General features: G+C 36.8%; 1 protein-coding gene across 1 annotated transcript in view; it reads left to right on the plus strand.

Annotated features, from left to right (window-relative positions):
• The first annotated feature begins 2,286 nt into the window (after positions 1-2,286).
• The window catches only part of cps1 (carbamoyl-phosphate synthase 1, mitochondrial), a 49,026-nt gene continuing 29,961 nt past the window's right edge, over positions 2,287-21,351 (plus strand). Inside the window, 25 exon segments of the mRNA XM_084121343.1 lie at positions 2,287-2,418; positions 2,592-2,713; positions 3,223-3,373; positions 3,583-3,663; positions 3,740-3,796; positions 3,878-3,970; positions 4,046-4,135; positions 4,225-4,353; positions 4,651-4,757; positions 4,948-5,089; positions 5,577-5,654; positions 5,849-5,947; positions 6,051-6,146; positions 6,702-6,891; positions 6,979-7,136; positions 7,279-7,407; positions 7,993-8,137; positions 9,769-9,979; positions 11,007-11,205; positions 11,409-11,585; positions 13,292-13,410; positions 15,981-16,122; positions 16,220-16,285; positions 16,449-16,512; positions 16,661-16,842. Coding sequence (XP_083977469.1) covers positions 2,326-2,418; positions 2,592-2,713; positions 3,223-3,373; positions 3,583-3,663; positions 3,740-3,796; positions 3,878-3,970; positions 4,046-4,135; positions 4,225-4,353; positions 4,651-4,757; positions 4,948-5,089; positions 5,577-5,654; positions 5,849-5,947; positions 6,051-6,146; positions 6,702-6,891; positions 6,979-7,136; positions 7,279-7,407; positions 7,993-8,137; positions 9,769-9,979; positions 11,007-11,205; positions 11,409-11,585; positions 13,292-13,410; positions 15,981-16,122; positions 16,220-16,285; positions 16,449-16,512; positions 16,661-16,842 — 3,120 coding nt within the window. The 5' untranslated portion in view covers positions 2,287-2,325.

A 21,351-nucleotide genomic window follows, 5' to 3' on the forward strand; every position in this document is an offset into this window, starting at 1 on the left:
CACATTGTAGGAGAATCATTCAATGTAAACATGATGGTTTCATCCCATACTGAAGTACAATGCTAGATTCAGCTGGATGCTAGATTTACTTATTTAACTTAAAAGTAACTGCATTATAATCAGTGGATACCATATTCTTGATAGTTAGGGTTTTCCCTCATTATAATAATGTTACAACTCAACAAATACTGATTAAGCATCGCTTGGTTTTTGTTTCACAGATCACAGAATCTCAACAGTAGATGAGTTTTCATAGGATGACGGTTAGAGGGCAGTGCATTGCTGGCTATTTTCTACTGTATGCCCCTGCTGGTAGAGGCGTAACTACACCAATATGGTGGCAAAAAGCTTATTTCTCCACTGATGGCAATTAAAAGTAGCTTTCTTGCATAAAACATATACAATTAAAATATTTTAATTACATATAGTATAGTACATGCTTTACCGGTTCCCCTTTCTGCCTCAAAGATCTGACCATCCAAAACACAAAAGGTAAGTGTTAAATAAATAACAGCATTCCGTAATGAAACCCATTGACAAATACCCTAAATGTGGCCACAATATTTGCACAAATATAAAAATGTAACCAGAACTAAACTAATACACAAACTATAATTGCAAAAACGTGTGAACAGGTAAATGAGAGACCCTCGTTTCTGACTGAAATGGTATGGTCCAATTTCCTGGTGTCGCATAGAGTTGGAGCCAAAACTTTTTGTGATTTTTAGTGGTGATTTTATGATATCTGGAAATTCAGGTTGATTGAGACACTTTTTGCCATTAAGGTGGCTGGGGAAAAGTGTCCAGATCAACCTGAATTCACTCTAATATTCTTAATAAACGTTGTAAAAGTTGTGTAGGCTAATTTTAAAGAGTTTATAATTGAGATTAATTATATACATAAAGTATAATAAAACAAATCAAACAAAATGTTCACCCATATAAATGCGCAGTGTGCTACACATCTGTTACACAGAACCATGGTCTAGTTTGTGGTCAAGTTGGCACTGCTTACAACCTGCCACAGCCACAGTTGATGTATATTGTTCCTGTCTGAAGACTTTGTCTTTGCTGAATGGTGAAGCACATTATGTGCTGTTTCTGACAGACTGCTGAATCCACCAGAGTGACGGCCTTTGAACTGAGCCCTCCCAGCATGCTCAGCAAAGTCCTGCACCAGCATTAATCCCCTGATAGGGGCTCTCGCTATTGTCAGAAGGAGAGGAAAAGAGCAGGGATTTGCTCACTGTAGCAAACTGTGGATCAGGGCTGCAAATGTGAATGCATGGTTAGGAAGTGCTGTAGTTTCATCAGAAGTCTGTGTGCTTCTCCTTTAAAAGGCATATTAGAGCTTCCTTTTAAAAATCCTAAATACAACATATGACATTTGCTTTAGCCTGTGGTCTGCACTGGCATGCAGACTGATGCAAGGTTTTGTTTGAATTATATGGACAGTGACACAATATGGCAAAAGTGCAACTTAAATTGCAGTACTAAACAGATTTATACATTTATATGATATTTTATTATTTTAGATTTTTGGTGATAATTGAAGTTTAATAGATGTTATGGTTTTACTATAAATCTACTTAATGTGGATGTTGCAACAATTGCATTTATGCTTTTCATTATTGTAATTATCTGTAATTTTGGTATTATTTATAACTATTATAGCATTTATTAATATTTTGAATGAACTTATTTATATTTTAGTATTTTAGTTTTAGTAATTTGTTAACCTTTGTCAATTTAAATAGTTTTTTAAATGTTATATTAAGGTGATTTGCTCAGTTTTAGTAATTTTAGTACTTCATAGTAAACATATTTCATTTAGTTGCCAAGGCAACACTTAAAGGTTTTCCATGTAATTTATTTATATTTCATCTGAGCTTTAAAGCGTATGTTAAATAATAATAATAATAATTTCAGCTTCAGTTAAACACAAAAACAGTTTTTAATTAAATATATTTGAAAATATGACATCAAAGTTTAAGTGTTAGGTCATGCTTTATTTTACAAGGAGTTCTATATATGATTTACAATCTTGAATCGCTGATAATGGCAACAGTTATTCAGTAATTACCTGCATCGTCTTCTGCCGTCGAAGTGAAACTGACCAATCAGAGCACAGCGCGTTGAGTAAGCGATGAGAGTGTTCTCGTGCTCTCCATCTCTAACTTTACACAGCGGCAGCAGGTGGACGGAGCGCGCTGTGTTGTGTTCACCGGTGGTTTGAAGTATTTTAAACCCATTTCAAGTTGATATTCACACATAGTTTGAAAATAGCGCATATTGTAAGGAGAAAACCACATTTCTGGACAGAATATGTCAAAAATCTTAACTGTCTGTGGAGTTGCCAAATCACTGAGGCTGGGATGGCGCAACTGGAGAACATCAACGAGGTTGCTCAGCTTTAAGGTGTGTTATCTTTGAGTTAATTGGTTGAGCGCATTAATTTACATGATATGATGTAAGAAAGCTTTTGTGAAAAATTAACTGTGGCATGACAGTCAAAAATCCTGCCTCAAATTTTGAGTCACGTTGCACATCATGAATTTCTTGCCTCAGACGCATTTGTTGCCTAAATTTAGTCTAATGTCCAGACTCAGACTGCACACCTGGTGCTTGAAGATGGGACCAAGATAAAGGGATACTCCTTTGGTCATGATCAATCTGCAGCTGGAGAGCTGGTCTTCAACACAGGACTAGTTGGGTAAGAAGGGACCCTCTGAATATGGTCATGCATTAATATAGTGTTTTGGCAGCTGTGGAAAAGTGCAAAAGAAACAGATAACCAATCAGTGGCAACACTCATGTAATCAACCAGTTACTTTGTCAAGTCAATAATATGAGGTTACTGTCATTAGCTTTAAGTCACCATGCAATCAAAATGGACAATTCTTGTATTTTTAGAGTATATGATTACAGTATTTATTATAAATGATTTATCTATGCACATTATTTCTTTTTAAATTCATGTGCCCTTGTAATCTTTAATCAAAATAACCTCACCTCCCTCTTGACGTGTTTTTCGGCATGAGGGCGAACATTGAGATCGCAACAATAGCAAACCACAATGATCCCGCCTTACATTTTTTCCTTGTTCCTTGTTCCAGAAGCCATTTCACTTGGATAAACGTCACAATAGGGAAGAAAAGACTATAGCAAGTTTAGTTTGATGCTGACTTTAAGCATCTTAAAGTGTGTTTATCATCTCTCCAGCTATCCCGAAGCTCTGACAGACCCCAGTTACAGAGGGCAGATCCTGACCCTCACTTACCCCATTGTGGGAAACTATGGTGTTCCCAACACACAGGAGCTGGATGAACTGGGACTGAAGAAAAATGTGGAGTCTGATCGCATTCAGGTGAGCTGTGCAGCTCGTACAGTACTAGCAATGCGAAAAACATGCATTTGATTATTAGGGAATACACAAACTGATAGAATATATACCTTGAATGCAGTATAAGTCATTTTTGGATAAAATTGTCAGCCAAATGCATAAATGTTAATATATATTCTACCCTTATCTGCAGTCGTGATTGTTTTTTTCCATGTATTTGTTGTTCGAAGGTGTCAGGATTGCTGGTTCAGGACTACAGTCATGAGTACAGTCACTGGAACTCTGTAAAATCACTGGCACAGTGGCTTCAAGAGGAGAAGGTGTGTTTCCAGATATTCTACTTCTACTTACATACAGTATTTAAAGCGTTTTTTTTTTTTTTTTTTTTACTTGCAGGTGCCGGCACTTTTTGGGATAGATACCAGGATGCTGACAAAGATCATTAGAGACAAGGTCAGAATTTACACAACTTTGAAGTATGCACAGTTTGTCCTAAATACATTCTGAAGGTTCCTATTTATTTCCTCTAATAAGGGTACCGTTTTGGGTAAGATTGAATTTGATGGTCAGCAAGTGGAGATCACAGACCCTAACCAACGGAATCTAGTGGCTGAGGTCTCTACCAAGGTAACGTGCATACTCGATCAAATTGCTGTCACTGCATTTTCAGTGAGTGTTCACCATGTCTCTTCCTGCTTTAAGGATATTCAAGTGTTTGGGAAAGGTAACCCAATCAAAGTGGTTGCTGTTGACTGTGGAATCAAGCACAATATTATAAGACTACTTGTCAAGGTAGGTGATTTTGGCTGTGGTCTTCTTCTGTGGAAGCAATATACATTATAGCTAATCATATTTCAAATATTTTCATTTTTATATCATAGCATGGAGCAGAGGTGCATTTAGTGCCATGGGACCAAGACCTGATGAGTTTGGAGTATGACGGTCTCTTCATTTCCAACGGCCCAGGAGATCCTTCACTGGCAAAGACCTTGATTCAAAATGTTCGCAAGGTATGATAGATAATATTCTCATTGTTTTGAACAATTCATTTGGAATCATTCATCTGAAACAACTTTCATTTTCTGCTGACATCAATTAGGCCACATTGGTATTTTTTCATTTAATGTGCTGTTTTTCTTGGAAATATGTTACATTACAGAAGTAAAGTAGTCTACAAACAGAAAACATTTATATTAGAAAACAAGTGAAAAAAATATTAAGTTCAGCTATGTAAACTAATATGGGAATTTGAAAATGAATAAATTGTCACTGTTCATCTTTCATCCCGCCATCATATTGACCTTCAGGTGCTGGAAAGTGACCGTCCTCAGCCAGTGTTTGGTATTTGTATGGGGAATCAAATCACAGCTCTGGCAGCTGGTGCACAGTCTTATAAACTACCAATGGGAAACAGGTACTAATTATTATTATTATTATTATTATTATCATCTGCTATCTGGTACATAGACCCTCATTTACTGTCAAATTTGATTTCATGTGGGTCTGGAAATGGAATACAAGGCAAAAAATACCATGGCAGAAGAAGAGAAAGCATAACTTTTGTCATTTCTAACCTTAGACTAATTAAAAAGATTTTTTTGCAGAGGCCAAAACCAGCCAGTTGTGAACGTGATGACGGGCCAAGCTTTCATCACAGCTCAGAATCATGGGTATGGCATAGACAGCGAGTCTCTACCTCCAGGCTGGCGTCCTCTCTTCACCAATGCAAATGATGGAACCAATGAGGTCTGTGTTGCTGGATTTAACCTAAAAGGGATGCTTCACCCAAAACTATTTAAATTCTGTCATCCTTTCTTCATCCTTATGTCGTTTCAAACCTGTTTAACCTTCTCTCTTGAGTGAAATGAAAATATGAAAATATGAAATGAAAAGCATGAGTGAAAATATGATTTTTTCCATATAATGAAAGTAAAGGGGAGTCTTTCTGTCAGACTCAAAAATGTTGTCATTGTTGGATGATCTATCACTTTAACTGTGACTGACTGTGGAAAAATTAATTAAAAGTGGCTGGAAGGTTTTTTAGTGATGCATTTCGCTTCTGTGGTTGATCTCCTTTAAAGTAACACCTCCTCATTGGTTTGACTACTATAGCGTCTGTCTTTATTGATAATGAACTCTTATAGAAAATATTCATATTTGTAAAAACCTTTCGTTTTGCTTTTAGAGGAATTTAGGTTAACTCCGAACACTGTTTTCTCTTCTACTCTTCCAGGGTATTATGCATAATACCAAGCCAGTGTTCACAGCGCAGTTTCACCCTGAGGCCAAGGGAGGACCCACAGACACAGAGGTACCGCAGCACTGTCAGAGGATTGTGAAGAGTCTGATCTTTTTGTTTTTCATGGCTGAATGTCCTCTCTTGATCATGTTGTGTTGAATCCTCCATAGGGATTTATACATGACTGCCCTACACAGCGGGGTGCTGATTATTTCATTAAAAACCAGCCAGTGTACTTGAACACTTTCTTCAATTATCTTTTATAGTTCCTGTTTGATGCTTTCATCTCTCTGATAAGGAAGGGGAAGGAGGGGAGCATCGCATCTGTGATGCCAAAGAAACCTGCTGTTCCTCAGAGAATCCAGGTGGGGGAGACAAACTACATAAGTTGGAAGTCCTCTCTGCCGTCACGTTGTGTTGAGTACAGTACAGAAACAGACACTTGTTTGTTGTCCTTGTTTTATCCAGGTATCCAAAGTTCTGGTGCTGGGGTCTGGAGGCCTGTCCATTGGTCAGGCTGGAGAGTTTGACTACTCAGGATCCCAGGCTGTCAAAGCAATGAAGGTGAGCTGTTTTGTTTATTTTTGCGGGTTCTACCTTTTTGCAGTGACCTAGTTCAGTCCTTTTCAGACCTTTCAGGCCAAGTACCAAGTCAGACCATCCAAGTACCACCTTTTTGATTTTTTTCTATTTTATTTTTAGTTTCAGTTTGGGCAATTTTGTGCTTTTTAGTTTCAGTTTGAGTAATGTGATCTTGTCATTTATTTTATTAGACTTGTTTAATCGTTCTATTTAATAAAATGTATTTGTATTTGTTTTAGTAATTTTAGTACTTCAACTTAAAATTATTTCAGTTAGATGTCAAGGCAACATTTAAATTTTTTGTTTGAGTAATATTTTAATTCATATTTAATTTCAATTACAGAAAATAATTTTTAATCATGTTAGTTTTAGCATGTGTGTGTCTAGGATTGTAAATATTAATAATAAAAATAATAAATTAATTTTATTAAAGAGTTGTACATTTCCAGAGTATCACAGTTTGAGAACCACTGACCTAGCTGAAACAACAGTACAGGTGTTCTTTCTCACAGCAGTGTTTCTTGTTTCTGTCTACAGGAGGAAAACTTGCAAACAGTTTTGATTAACCCCAACATTGCCTCTGTACAAACTAACGAGGTTGGCACCAAGCAGGCAGACACTGTGTACTTCCTGCCCGTCACTCCTCAATTTGTGTCAGAGGTGATCAGAGTAGAGCGACCCGACGGCATCCTGCTCTCCATGGGTGGACAGACGGCTCTCAACTGCGGTGAGCAATCAGCATTACACTTTACCGAATTTAACAGGACTGAAAGGATTGATTGATGGTACATTATGTTCATGTCCGTTGTCCCAGGTGTGGAGCTCTTTCAGAGTGGCGTCCTGCAGAAGTATGGAGTGCAGGTTTTGGGCACACCTGTGGAGTCCATCATGGCCACTGAGGATCGGCAACTCTTTTCAGATAAACTAATGGAGATCAACGAAAAGATTGCTCCCAGTATTGCTGTTAAAACGGTGAGATGGAAAATGTGGTACTGCTCAAAGTTGTGATGCTGTCTTATTTGAGGTTTCAGAGAAACTTTTCAAAGTAAATGCTACAGTTGGACACTGTTTGAGTAGATATTTGTCTGTGATTATGATCCTTTTTGTCTGGAAGGTGGCAGATGCCTTGAAGGCAGCAGAGGAGATTGGCTACCCAGTCATGCTGAGATCAGCTTATGCCCTGGGTGGCCTGGGTTCAGGCCTGTGTGCTAATAGAGAGAAGCTAGAGGACACCGCTCGCAAGGTAAGCACTGTAAAACATCACACAGCATGATGCTAATTATTTCTATTCATGTTGATGCTCTGAATTTAAATATTATCTGCTTTATGATCAATTATAGTGTAAAAATTGCTGAATTTTTGCTCCTGAACAGAGAGATTTTTTTAAAGATTGTTTCATATTTGATTTAAGAGGTCATGTTGTATATTTTTCTTTTCTTTTAGTTTTTCCCCCAATGTCCACTAATAATGTTTTTTTTTTGTGCCAAATATTTTTTGTTGATAATTTTTTGATGATTTCTCCTATTTAAATATGTTTCAAAATATATGTCTGCTTTGGGTTTGCTGTCAGGTCCAATATATTTTTCAAATGCTTCATGCATCAATAAACCTACATTTTTGCAGCTTAGGGTCTTAATAAATAGCCTTTTTTTACTGGGTATGAAGTATGAGTTCTGAAAGTTACGGTATGTGTTCATTCATAGTACACTCTTTTATCTCAAGAAGATCAATGAAATTTTGATTCCCTATGATATGGACGCTTTCTAGATGGTTTGGCATGATGAAAGTGGGTTAAGTCCTTTCATTCTTTTACTCTGTTCTGTTACAGGCCCTGGCCATGAGCAGGCAGATCCTGGTGGAAAAGTCCCTGCTGGGCTGGAAGGAAGTGGAATATGAGGTGGTGAGAGATGTCGCTGATAACTGTGTCACTGTCTGCAATATGGAGAACTTTGACCCTCTGGGCATCCACACAGGTACCACATGTAGAATAAAATCTTTTATGTATATGTTTCAGTGACGAGACACACATTTTTTTATTAAAAATAGTAGTTTTGCCTAATTTTTTATTATTTTATATATATATACAGTACCAGTCAAAAGTTTGGAAACACTACTATTTTTAATGCTTTTGCAAGAAGTCTCTTATGCTCATCAAGCCTGCAGTTAAAAACAAAAAACCCCCAAAAAAACAGTAATATTATGAAATATTATTACAATTTAAAATAACGGTTCTCTTTTTTAATATACTTTAAAATGTAATTTATTTTTGTGATGCAAAGCTGAATTTTCATCAGCAAGTACTCCAGTCTTTGGTTTCTTATGATCCTTCAGAAATCATTCTAATATGATAATTTGATACTCAGTTATTATCAATGATGGAAACAGTTGTGCTGTTTAATATATTTTTTTGGAATACTTTTTTCAGGATTCATTGATGAGTAAAACGTTAACAGCATTTATTCATAAAAACAGCATTTATTCAAAATAAAAACATTTCTAACAATATAAATCGTTACCATCACCTTTTATCAATTTAACGTATCCTTGTTGAATTAAAGTACTAATTTCTTTAAAAAAAAATAGTTATTGTTCCCAAACTTTTGAACGGTAGTGTATATTGTTACAAAAGATTTCTATTCTAAATAAATACAGTTCTTTTTAACTTTTTATTCATCAAATAATCCTGAAAAAAGTATCTCAGGTTATAAAAAAATATTAAGCAGCACAACTGTTTCCAACATTGATCATAAATCAGCATATTATAATGATTTCTGAAGGATCATAAGACATCAAAGACTGGAGTACTTGCTGATGAAAATTCAGCTTTGCATCACAAAAATAAATGACATTTTAAAGTATATTAAAAAAGAGAACCATTATTTTAAATTGTAATAATATTTCATAATATTACTGTTTTTTTTTTTTTGTTTGTTTGTTTTTTAACTGCAGGCTTGATGAGCATAAGAGACTTCTTTCAAAAGCATTAAAAATAGAAGTGTTTCCAAACTTTTGACTGGTACTGTATATATATATATATATATATATATAAAATTAAAAAGTATAAATAATATTTTATATATATAAATTAAAAAGTATATATATATATATATATATATATATATATATATATACTGTTTATTGAAATATTTCAATATTGCGTGTTTTAATAGAATAATATAGGTTAGTTTAGGCTTTCAAATTGGTCAAACACCTATGATATTGATAATTGAAAAAATTACGAAATATGTAAAGAATGAATTGTTTTCTTTGATCAATATTTTCAAAACTTGCATGTATTCTGGGTGTAAGGAAAATATTTTATTACATTTTACCTCAATGGTTGCAAACTTTTTGAGAATGAATATGATCTCTTAAATCTTTTTTATTGAAGATTACATTTTTAATAATTGGTAGTCATATGCATGTTGAACTAGATTTTAAAAATACTTTTTCTCCTCATACGTCCTTGTTTGTCATTGACCCCAGCATACACTAGTCCATATTCATAAACCTTAAAGACATTTTAATTTAAACACCAGTCACATCATATGCATTGAAAATCCTCAAGCGCTTCAGTTAATAGCCCTTTCTGGTCATCTCAAAGGTGACTCCATTGTGGTTGCACCCAGCCAGACTCTGTCCAATGAGGAGTACCACATGCTGAGAGAGACCGCTATTAAGGTGGTGCGTCATCTAGGCATTGTGGGAGAGTGTAATATCCAGTATGCCCTGAATCCGTCCTCTCTGGAGTACTGTATCATTGAGGTGAATGCCCGCCTCTCCAGAAGCTCAGCACTGGCGTCCAAAGCTACAGGGTGAGATCTGCACACCAAAGAATTATTTAATAATACATCCATATTTTTTAAAGAATATAAGCATAAATGCTGCTTTATGGGTAGCCACCGTATAGCCACAGTTAGTTACCGTATGTCTTTAGGCACCTCTCTGTGTTGTATTTGAGTTTATTTAATGCTGTATGGTACGGATTTAAGAGTGTAAATTGCTTTGGCTTGGTTCAAATTTACCTGAGAAACAGACGTTTCCCTGTGATCAACTGAAGGTGTCAGTTTCACACTGTCTTTAGTTTTGAGTGTTTTTTTGTCACCAAAATATTGAGAACTGACTGCAGCCAAAGTTCTATGTATGTTGACAGCCAGACTCTAAAAAACACCCACCCACCACTCTGTCTGTTCAGTGTGAAATTAATCTATATATTTTGAAAGCATTGATGCCACAATTGTGTGGAATAAACAGAACAGATTTTGTTGTCTTATAAAAAGATTAGTGTGAAGAGGCAAAAATAGTTTTAATACCATGTGGGGCTATTATTATTTTTTTTTTCTTTTCTTCGGAAAATCATTATGGAGGGATTTTTGGAAAGCATTGTTATTTAAATCATGTTAAGGTCTAGGTTTATTACTTTTTTCTAAATTCCAATAGGAAAAATTAAGTAATTTTAATTTATTAAAATCAACTTTCTCAGATGTTTCTCCTTAAATTCATTAGGAGAAGTAAGATAATTGATGTTATATATGGATATCACAGCTTAAATAGTTTGATCATTGGCAGTTTTGCAGACTTTGCTATATTGACAAATCTGAACACGGTTTGGGACACTGCTGAGATTTTTTTGAAATGCTAGAGGAGACGCATGTGAAATTACTGGGGTCTCAGTCACAATTTGCTCTCTGCAAAATTTCATTGCTGTTTAGGAGAAACAATTGAGATTTTAAAAGATGTAATTTTAGAGTCTGATGAACTTTATAAGTTACTATTGTTCTATTATTGTAGATAATGTTATCCATTATATGACATGGCGGCTTTCTGACCCTTTCTCATTAGGTACCCACTAGCATTTGTAGCTGCTAAACTAGCTCTGGGCATTCCTCTGCCGGACATAAAGAATGCAGTATCGGAGCAGACCACGGCCTGTTTTGAGCCCAGTTTGGATTACATTGTCACCAAAATCCCTCGCTGGGATCTGGACCGCTTCCAAGGGATGTCTCGGGAGATCGGCAGTGCCATGAAGAGTGTTGGAGAGGTGCAGCAGTTGTCATGGCAATCGAACACTGTTGCTTTCTAGCACAGATTAAAACTAATCCAAGACCGAATTAGGATTTTAATTCTTTATTGCCAATTTCATTTAAATCCGTATCACAGTTAATTCAGTGCTGTTGATTTACAGAAATAGGCAAAAAAAAGGCTCCCGTCTCCATTCTTTCCTCTTATTTCCTCCCCTCACAGGTCATGGCAGTTGGCCGAACCTTCGAGGAGAGCATCCAGAAGGCTTTGCGAATGTGCCACCCCTCAGTGGACGGCTTTGTACCACGTCTGCCTCTGAAAAGAGCATGGGCAGAGCAGCACGACACGCAGCGAGAGTTTTCCATGCCTTCAAGTACTCGTATCTTCTCCCTCGCCCAGGTTTGTGACTCAGAGCATTAAGAGATGTGCATTACAGTCTAGATGATAGATTCTGATTGTGCTCAACTCAATATGACAGCCATGTTTAACTTAGACTCATGATTTATGAGTGAATGAGACAACAGTTTTCACATCAGTCCTAAATCTTTGTGTCCAGGTTATATTGGGGCTAGTAAGTTTTTTTTTTTATCCAACAAAGAATGCATTACATTGAAAATACTAATTAATACTTTTATAATGTTGCAAAAGATTTGTCAATTTATGTCAAATTACATTCTTTTGAACTTTATATTAATCAAAGTGTCCTGGAAAAAAAAAGTGTCATAGTTTCCACAAAAGTATTAAACAGCACAACTGTTTTCAACATTGATTATAACACAAAATGTTTCTTGAGCACCAAATCAGCATATTAGAATGGTTTCTGAAGGATCATGTGACACTGAAGACTGGAGTAATGATGCTGAAAATTCTGCATAAATTACATTTTTAAATAAAATCACATATAAAAAAGTTATTTTAAATTGTAATATTTTACAATATTACTGTTATTTACTGTTTTTTTAATAAAATCAAATCAAATGGTGAGACTTCTTTCAAAAACATAACAAAATCTTCCCAATTCCAAACTTTTGAACGGTTGTGTATATGATTTAATAATTTTATAATGCAATTCTGTGTCCTGTTTCAGCTAAAATTATTGAATAAAAAATGATTAAATTGTATTGTACTTTTGAAACCGATTTAAAAGTTAACTATAATATATTTATCAGAGTTGATTCTCAAGACAAAGAAAATGGCAAAAAAAGTTAGGGTAGTTATATATTTCCATAGGTTATTTAACTAAACCTTAGTTTTAAAGAATTATTATATAGAATCCTTGACTGTGATTGGTCAGTCACCTCATTATGTGGTCAATTATTTTTGTATGATGTCCATTAAAATGTGTAATTGACTTATTGTCACTTGCCACCAATTTCCTGGTTTCTTGTTGCTCTCGGCGATCTCTTTCCTCTCCTTTTCCTGTTTCAGTTTAAATCAATGTTTTGTGCCTGTTTATTTACTTGTCTTGTAAGTAGCTGTGCAGTACTAGGGTAATGTAGTACTGTAGTCAGCCGGTCATTATTGCAAAATAAACCCCTTTAGGATGATACAAAACTGCTCTGTTTAAAATGGACGTTCATTAAAAAGGAAAATTACCTGGCTGCCTAAAGAGAAACCAACCAACTTCTCATCAAAAATCGTGTTATGTGAGTGTCAAATGAACGCATCGATGCTGGCAGATTTATTAAGGAATAATAGGCCAAATCCTGTCAAGACACGAGTCATCAATAACTCTCAAGGTTGGTCTCGCTTTTGTGGCACTAGAGTTTGATGTTAGTCTCCAGGCACATAATTTCATTCAGAGCAGGTTATGCCTCCTATTAAGCAGACAGGCTATTAAGTGCTGTGTCCTGATTGGCCAGGACCCCCATCCCCGTCACAGCGCTTCGGCAACAGCGAGTTACAGCTCATTGGGCTCTGCTCTGTATTCAAGGGACACTGCAGGCTAACAGCCAACAATCAAGAGCCATTATTTCTCATTTAACAATGACCCAACAATTTCTTGTAGATCGCCATCATTTATTAGAAAAGCCTGTTTATGTTCATGGCATTTATAGTATCGCCTGCTGATTTTAGACATTATGTTGATTGTTTTGTTTCTCAAGGCCTTGCACAGTGGTGTGACCGTTGATCAGATCCATGACCTCACTGCCATAGACAAATGGTTCCTGCACAAACTGAGGCACATCACTGAGATGGAGCAGCACCTGGGTCAGTATAACAGGTGAGAGAGATTAACAGTCACATTCGGACGCTCATAACTGATATTAACAGACAGAAATAAATCTATCTAATAAAATCTATCTAATATCAATTGTCACTTTATAGTCATCTATCTATAAAGTGACAATTGAATTTTTAGCACCTTTTATTTTAATTATTTTATTAATTTTTGTTTTTAAATTGTGACATTATATAACATAAATTATTAACTAATCTCACAACATATTCTCATTATTGGAATGCAAAAAAGTAATTCTCATTAGTGTATTAATCACTGGAATTATACACTCATACTCACTAAGTTTATTAGGTACACCTTCTGGACCCCCTTTTACCTTCAGAACTGCCTTAATTCTTGTGGCATAAATTCAACAAGGTGCTGGAAATATTCTTTTAGAGATTTTGGTCCGTATCGACATGATAGTTGTATTGCATCTGATCACGCAGTTGCTGCTGATTTGTTGGCTGCACATCCATGATGTGAATCTCCCGTTCCAACACATCCCAAAGGTTCTCTATTGGATTGAGATCTGGTGACTGTTGATGACATTTGATTATAGTGAACTCATTGCCATGTTCAAGAAAACATGTTTAAGATGATTTGTTTAAGATGATTTGAGCTTTTTGACATGGTGCGTGTTATCCAGATGGAAGTAGCCATCAGAAGAAAGGTACACTGTGGTCATAAAGGGATGGACATGATCAGTTATAATACTCAGGTTGGCTGTGGTGTTTAAACGATGCGTAATTGGTACTTAGGGCCCCAAAGTGTGCCAAGAAAATTTCCCCACACCATTACATTACCAGCCTAAACCACTGATACAAGGCAGGATGGATCCATGCTTTCATGTTGTTTTCACCACATTCTGTCCCAACTATCTAAATCCAGATTCGTCAGACCAGACAACATTTCTCCAATCTTCTATTGTCCAATTTTGGTGAGCCCATGTGAATTGTAGCCTCAGTTTCCTGTTCTTAGCTGACAGGAGTGGCACCCGGTGTGATCTTCTGCTGCTGTAGCCCGTCTGCTTCTGTTCAACGTGTTGCCTTCAGAGATGCTCTTCTGCAGACCTTAGTTGTAATGAGTGGTTATTTGAGTTACTGATGCCTTTCTATCAGCTCAAACCAGTCTGGTCATTCTCCTGTGACCTCTGGCATCAACACAGCATTTTTGCCCACAGACCTGCCGCTCACTGGATATTTTCTTCTTTTCTTACAATTCTCTGCAAACCCCAGAGATGGCTGTGTGTGAAAATCCCAGTAGGTCAGCAGTTTCTGAAATACTCAGACCAGCCCGTCTGGCACCAACAACCATGCCACATTCAAAGTCACTTAAATCACTTTTCTTCCATAGTTTGAACTTCAGTAGATAGTCTTGACCATGTCTACATCCCTAAATTCATTGAGTTGCTGCAATTCATCTGATTGGCTGATTAAATATTTGTGTTAAACAGCAGTTGAATAGGTGTACCTAATAAAGTGGCCATTGTGTGTATATTATTTATATAGTATGTGATATAATTTATTAAAGTAATGAGAATCTAATGAGAATTACAAAAATAAAACTTTTGGATGCATTATGCATAATAAGAATTTGTAAGGAAAAATAGGCTTAACTGTAAAAAAGAAAGAAAAAAAGAATGGCACAATGTAAAACATCTTAATGGTCTTATTCTGTCGTATTCTAATAATTCACTTAAACTTACTCAGAAGATGGCTAATAAAATAACCAACATCTAGATCTTTATTTTATTTGATACATGAATCTGGTAAAACCTTGCTTATGGTTCTTCATAGGACAGTACATTGCTCAAGAACAGCAGCATCTTGAGTTATAGCCACATTTCCTTGAGCATGAACTGTAGTTAAACACTCAAAGATCATTTCAGGTGAGCGCTGACCTCTTTAAGCGCAGTATGAAGTAAAGTCTCACATGTGGTGCGTGGGATAGTGAGGATTGGTTGTCTCTTTCCATTGCGACTCTACCATCTCACACTCCTGCTGTCCCATGCTGGTTTTAATGCTCTTTGCTTTGTTAATAAACTGAGATTTAAACCAGGACCAGTATATGCACTTGAAGGCTTGCTGTATACATAGCTAAAAAATGTTTTAGAGCTACTATTTTTCACATTAATATAGATCAAAAAGTTTAACAGATGCTGTGATTATCTGAATTGTTTTATGCCAATGCAGAGCTTATGAAACATGAATGTTAAGAAAGAAAAATCTGCAGTTTTGATTCCATTTCCCTTTGATCTTTGTTCAAACGTTGTATTGATTTAAAAATAAGCATCTTTAGCAAGATTTTTTTTGGAGGAGATTTTCTTTCCTTCCATGTACACTGTAGCTTGAACTCTCTGATGATCAAAGGTCTACGGTTTGCTATTTATCCTAAAAACATTTTCCCTTTAATGATTTTAATTACATTTACCAAAATATATTTAAAAACCAGCTCAGAAAACGCTATGTAACCAAGCAGTACAGAGCAACATTAAATAGTTAACATTCTGAAAACTTTGTGTCAGCGCATTTGTGTCATGTTGAGTTTCTTAATGCTGTTTGCACCCTCAGCGCCACAGTGCCAAGAGATCTACTTCTGAAGGCAAAGAGGGATGGTTTCTCAGACCGACAGGTTGGCCAGGCTCTGGACATCTCAGAGGGAGAAGCTCGGGCGCTGAGGCTCAACCACAACATCCGACCTTGGGTCAAACAGGTTTGAGCCTATTGGCAGAAATATCCTCTTATTATTGAGATCCAGTGGTTATGATAAACCTGGCTTCATGATAAATGGCTTTTGTGCTCACTTTCAGATTGATACACTGGCTGCTGAATACCCCGCAGCCACCAACTACTTGTATTGCACTTACCATGGTCAGGTAAACCAGCGTGTCCAACCTTTATGTAGGGTCTTTAATTGAAGTGCCAGGAAATGTTTTGTCTAGGCTTCTCCACAGTAGCATCATTTTTCTTAATGATTTTAGTACACAAAGGAAACATTATATAACAAGGGAAAGCTTATTTCTTTGTCCTTTTCAACAGGAGCATGACTTGGATTTTAAGGATCATGGTATCATGATTGTGGGTTGTGGTCCATATCACATTGGTGAGCTCTATTCCTTTTTACCTAATCATCCTTTGTTTTTTTTTGTTTTCACTTTACACCAATGCATTCATGTATTGTCTTCATTAGTTTTAATGAGCAATTAGTGCAAAAGTGGGTCAGGGCAGTGTTTCGCTCTACTGCCCCATAGGCAGCAGTGTGGAGTTTGACTGGTGTGCTGTGTCAAGCATTCGTGCCCTCAGACAGATGGGCAAGCATACAGTGGTGGTGAACCATAACCCGGAGACGGTCAGTACGGACTTTGATGAGTGTGACCGTCTGTACTTTGAGGAGTTAACCCTGGAGCGCATCCTGGACATCACACAGCAGGAGGTGAGAGGTCAAAGTTCAGTCCGTGCATCTGGTGCATTTGGGTAACTGAAAGGTATTATTCACTTTCATGTTTGACAAGGGCATTTGTTATGATATGGTCCGATTTCTGAAAATGCCGTGCAAACATTTATTATAAAGTGTATAGGTGATCTAAAATCTGATTGGATGAGCCACATTTAAAAAGCTTATTGATGGGCTAAGTCAGTGTATTCGATTATTATTACTAATAAATGTAGTTAATTTAAAATGTGCCTTTAATCATTGTGGTTGTTGGCATTTTATAAAAACAAATATCTAGAAAAGGAAACTTTGTCAAGACATTTGTGCTAGACATTTGTGCTAGCTTGCACTGCTTGACAAAGCTCTGTTTTAAGAAAGGTTCATGGTTAAATCACCATTGTGTTGTGTTTGAGTACTAATAATCTATTTTTCATTAAGGGATATTAGAAAGATTGGTTGGATTTGTTTGGGGATATATTTGATTGTACGGAATGGGAGAACAATAAAAAAAAAAAGAACGGACTGAAGGACTGTGCCAAGTTTGGTGCTGTGCTATTTTAGTAGTATTTATATACTATTATAGTATTGATTAATATTTTGAATTGGCTTTTTTTCCAATTCCATTCCATTTTCCATTTTTTATTAGTTTTTTAAAATATATTTCTAAATAGCTGTAATTTTTGTTTTCTCAGTAATTCTAGTACTTTTCAGTTTATTTCAGTTAATGGCCCTGTCCCAAATGACACACTTCATGTCCATTTTCGGTCTTGTGGACTTACAATGGCACAAAACCGAAAGTACCTATGAAGTGTGTCATTTGGGACAGAGCCATTAACTGAAATAAATAAGTTTTTCATCATTTTATTTCAGCTTTATTTCAATTCTGAAAACATTTTTTAATAGTACATGTTTTAGTTAAACATAAAAGCACTGGTTTGGTGGACGTAGCAATTGCATATCTTTTGACATTATTGTGGGGAAAAATACTGTAAAATGCTTTACAGACATTTTTAAGCTTACTATGAAGCAAATTCATTCATATTATACTGAACCTGTTTTTGTTCACCATCCTTATATCCCAAAAAATAAGTCTGATATCTTGTTATCAGGTTGTATGCTACCATCTTCAAACTGTGGAAATAGATTTTCTTCCATTTTGTTCCCTGCCTTATAAGAAAGAACCTGCTTAATACAATGTTTCAAACTCATCTGTTATCTTGTGTCTGAAAGTATATACGAGTAAATGTATTACTTTATCCCCATTATGCTTGCTGTGGAAAAAGTAGCAATGTCTTCTATAAAAAAACGGCAACAGACTCTCTGTAGAGTGTGAGCAATTCCTCATTTTCTTCTTTGATGTGTAGCAATGTGTGACCGTTGACAAGAGCCGACTGGGCCAATGGTCTTAATATGAATATCACAGCAAGACTAACACCACAGTGCATAGCTTATGCGCAGTGTGCTATACAAACAAGATCATGTGTTTCCAGTGCATATTAATTTTTTAATGCTTGGGCTGGTATTTTAAAGTGTCATCACATTTCGAAAAAGAGATGATGCAATGATGGCCCATGTTTTCAGCTGCATAATGTATTGGTTCTTGAAATTGGTTTTTCCATTCATTTTCTCCATAGGCCTTTCAAAAAGAATCACAAACATACAGCATTTGATTCTAAGCAAAAAAATGTTTTTAAAAAACTGACAAATAGACACGTTATGTTCAGAATAGCATATCACCATACAACTCCTGCAGTAAATACTAGTATGATTCAGAAATACAATTTGATAGATAATAGTGTTAATAACATTAATACAAATGCAGCTATTGACTTTCGAGGATTTTAAGGGCTGCATGATATTGAAGAAAAATGTGATATGCGATTACTTGTTGAATAATGCGATATGCAATATAATGCTTTAAGTGTGTGAAATAAATTGTAATTGTGTGTGTGTATCTATATATATATATATATATATATATATATCGTCCCCTTGGAATTATAAGGTTCTATCTGCGTTCTGAGCAGTTTTGAGATATTGAGCTTTAAAGTTTTTGCATTCCATTTGACTGTGTAGAAAGAACTTTTTTATTTTCTAAATAAAAAGTTCCAAAATGTACACAGCTTAAAAAACAACATCACATAATGTAAATAAGTGGTCACAGAATAAGAATATGTGAATAACTAAATTTTGACAAAAATGTCAGATAGAAGGGGACGATATATATCTCATCACATGTGATATACACGCGATCACTTGTACTCCGTGTGTAGGGAACGGCAGTGCTGAGTGTGCATTCCACAAGATAAGGCATTTATCAGACGTTTAGGCTCTGTTGTGCAACGAACCCTCCGCCATCGTCACGTGATCAGTGAACTGTGATTCGTGCTGCACTGTGTGCGACTGCAACTCGTGCTGGATGAGCAAAGCAGATGTTTACAATAGTTTATAATGGTTTTTATTTTTATGAAAACAGCAAAACAACAGACAGTGGAGGCGGTGGGCACCTTAAAGCAATGTGAATGTGGCGGTGGGATATTCTATGCTAATTTCACCCTCAGGCTCCGTAATGGCGATATTGTGAGACAGCTTTTCACTCGATGAGAAATCATCACAGGCCCTTTCACACCTACCTTGTTTGGTCCGGATTTTCAGACTTTTCAGTTTGATCCGAATCAAAATTACAGGTGTGAAATCTCCCCCGGACCACGGTCCGGACCAAACAAACGAAATTTGGTCCGACGAAAAGAGGTAGTCTCGGTCCGGATCAAACTGAACAAAGGTTTGGTTCGTTTCTAGTGTGAAAGCATTTACTGTAGGCTATTGTTCGGACTTGCAGACCATTTACAGGATGTTCCGGTGGTTCCTGCTTAGCCTAAACAACTGAAGAAGAATATTTATGTGCAGATCTGTCAGTCCTACCCACAGCGTCTCTTCCAGCTGATTCACACACACACACACACACACGCACGCACGTCCTGTCGGCGACGATAAAATGTTCGCACAACGAGGACGTTCATTTGGCGAATTTGAACTAGCCTCCAGTATAGTTGGTGCTGCTGGGAGTAATGCCATAATAATAAAAGTAGAGTGGCAACGATATGCGCCTGTTCTGTTCATTCATACGTCAGACGCACGTCCTTATACAAACCAATCAATGTCAAGATGCAGCCTATGTAAAGTTCTTTAGTGCACTCGCATTATTGCAATGTGAAACCAAACCAAAACTAACCAAATGTATACAATGTATCAAAACATGAACTTTGGTTCGGACCTTGGTGCGGACTTTCATAAATAAATATATATATATATAGAGAGAGAGAGAGAGAGAGCAAACTTACCTCCGTTCACTGACAGTTTAACAGCATCCCTAACTAACTACTCTTACAACAATGGGGGGGGATACTCTAGCCTGGCTGCGCCCTCCTACGCACTTCCGCTCAATTTCATTTTCCTTCAGTACTACGTCTGGGACTGCTGTGTATTCTTAGGTTTCCAGAAACCAATTTTTTGTAGGACCAATCAGCGAACAGAGGGAGTGGCTGAGAACGATGCGTTGATGTAGTGCGTCAGTTTGAGTTGGAGTTCAGAAATGGCAGCGGAGAAAGACGTGAGAAAAGCTATTCGGTCCGTTGTTGCAAAACTGCCGAATATATAGAAGTTAAAGCCGGAGCAAGAACAACGTTTGCTAAGTTTTGTTGGTGGCCATGTTGTTGTGACCCTCCTCCCCACGGGGTTCGGGAAAAGTTTGATTTTCCAGCTCACTCCGCTAATGAGTTAGCTAAGGCGAACGATAGGGATGCAAAGCCGATAGTTGTTGTCGTCTCCCCTCTTGTTGCACTAATAGAGGACCAAGTGAAGGAGGCAGAAAAGTTAGGAGTTCGTGCTGGGCAGCTCGGCGTGCACGATGACCGTGACATTTTGGACGGTGATCACTGTACAGCATTTGCGGCAGATCCGAAACGACCGCAGCGGCATAGATATGTAAACTAGATGTCGCCTTAAAGACATTCGTTCCAATGAACTGCCGTAGACAAGGCGACTTCTAGTGTATATATCTATGCACCAGTCTGCGTACACGTCACACACCAGGATGCGCGCGCGCCCTCAGAGAGGTAAAAACGATATAAATAGGCTACTGTTCGTTTTCTCACACACACCGCTCGTTTCTTAGGCCATCAATGTGTACTAACGATGGGGAATTGTTTTCATTTGGACTCTGTGCATGCTCTTAGTTTGAGACAGTGACTACAGACCTGCATTAAATGACTGAGTGTCAAATATACATTTAGAATTTACAATTGTTCCTTGAACTCTTAAATTCGATGAACAAAACCTGTAGCTGTCGTTGACAGACATCTTATTCTAAACATACATAATCCTCTGATCATTCGGACTTGTTGTTTCCGACCAGTTTCGGCGCATGACATACGTCACGACCACACGTTAGCGATTGGCTATGGCAGATCCTGAGTGACTCTGGGCGGATCCAATAGTTTTGAACTTCAA

This window comes from Abramis brama, assembly GCF_963993115.1.
Source record: "Abramis brama genome assembly, chromosome: 8".
In the NCBI taxonomy this organism is placed as follows: Eukaryota; Metazoa; Chordata; class Actinopteri; order Cypriniformes; family Leuciscidae; genus Abramis; species Abramis brama.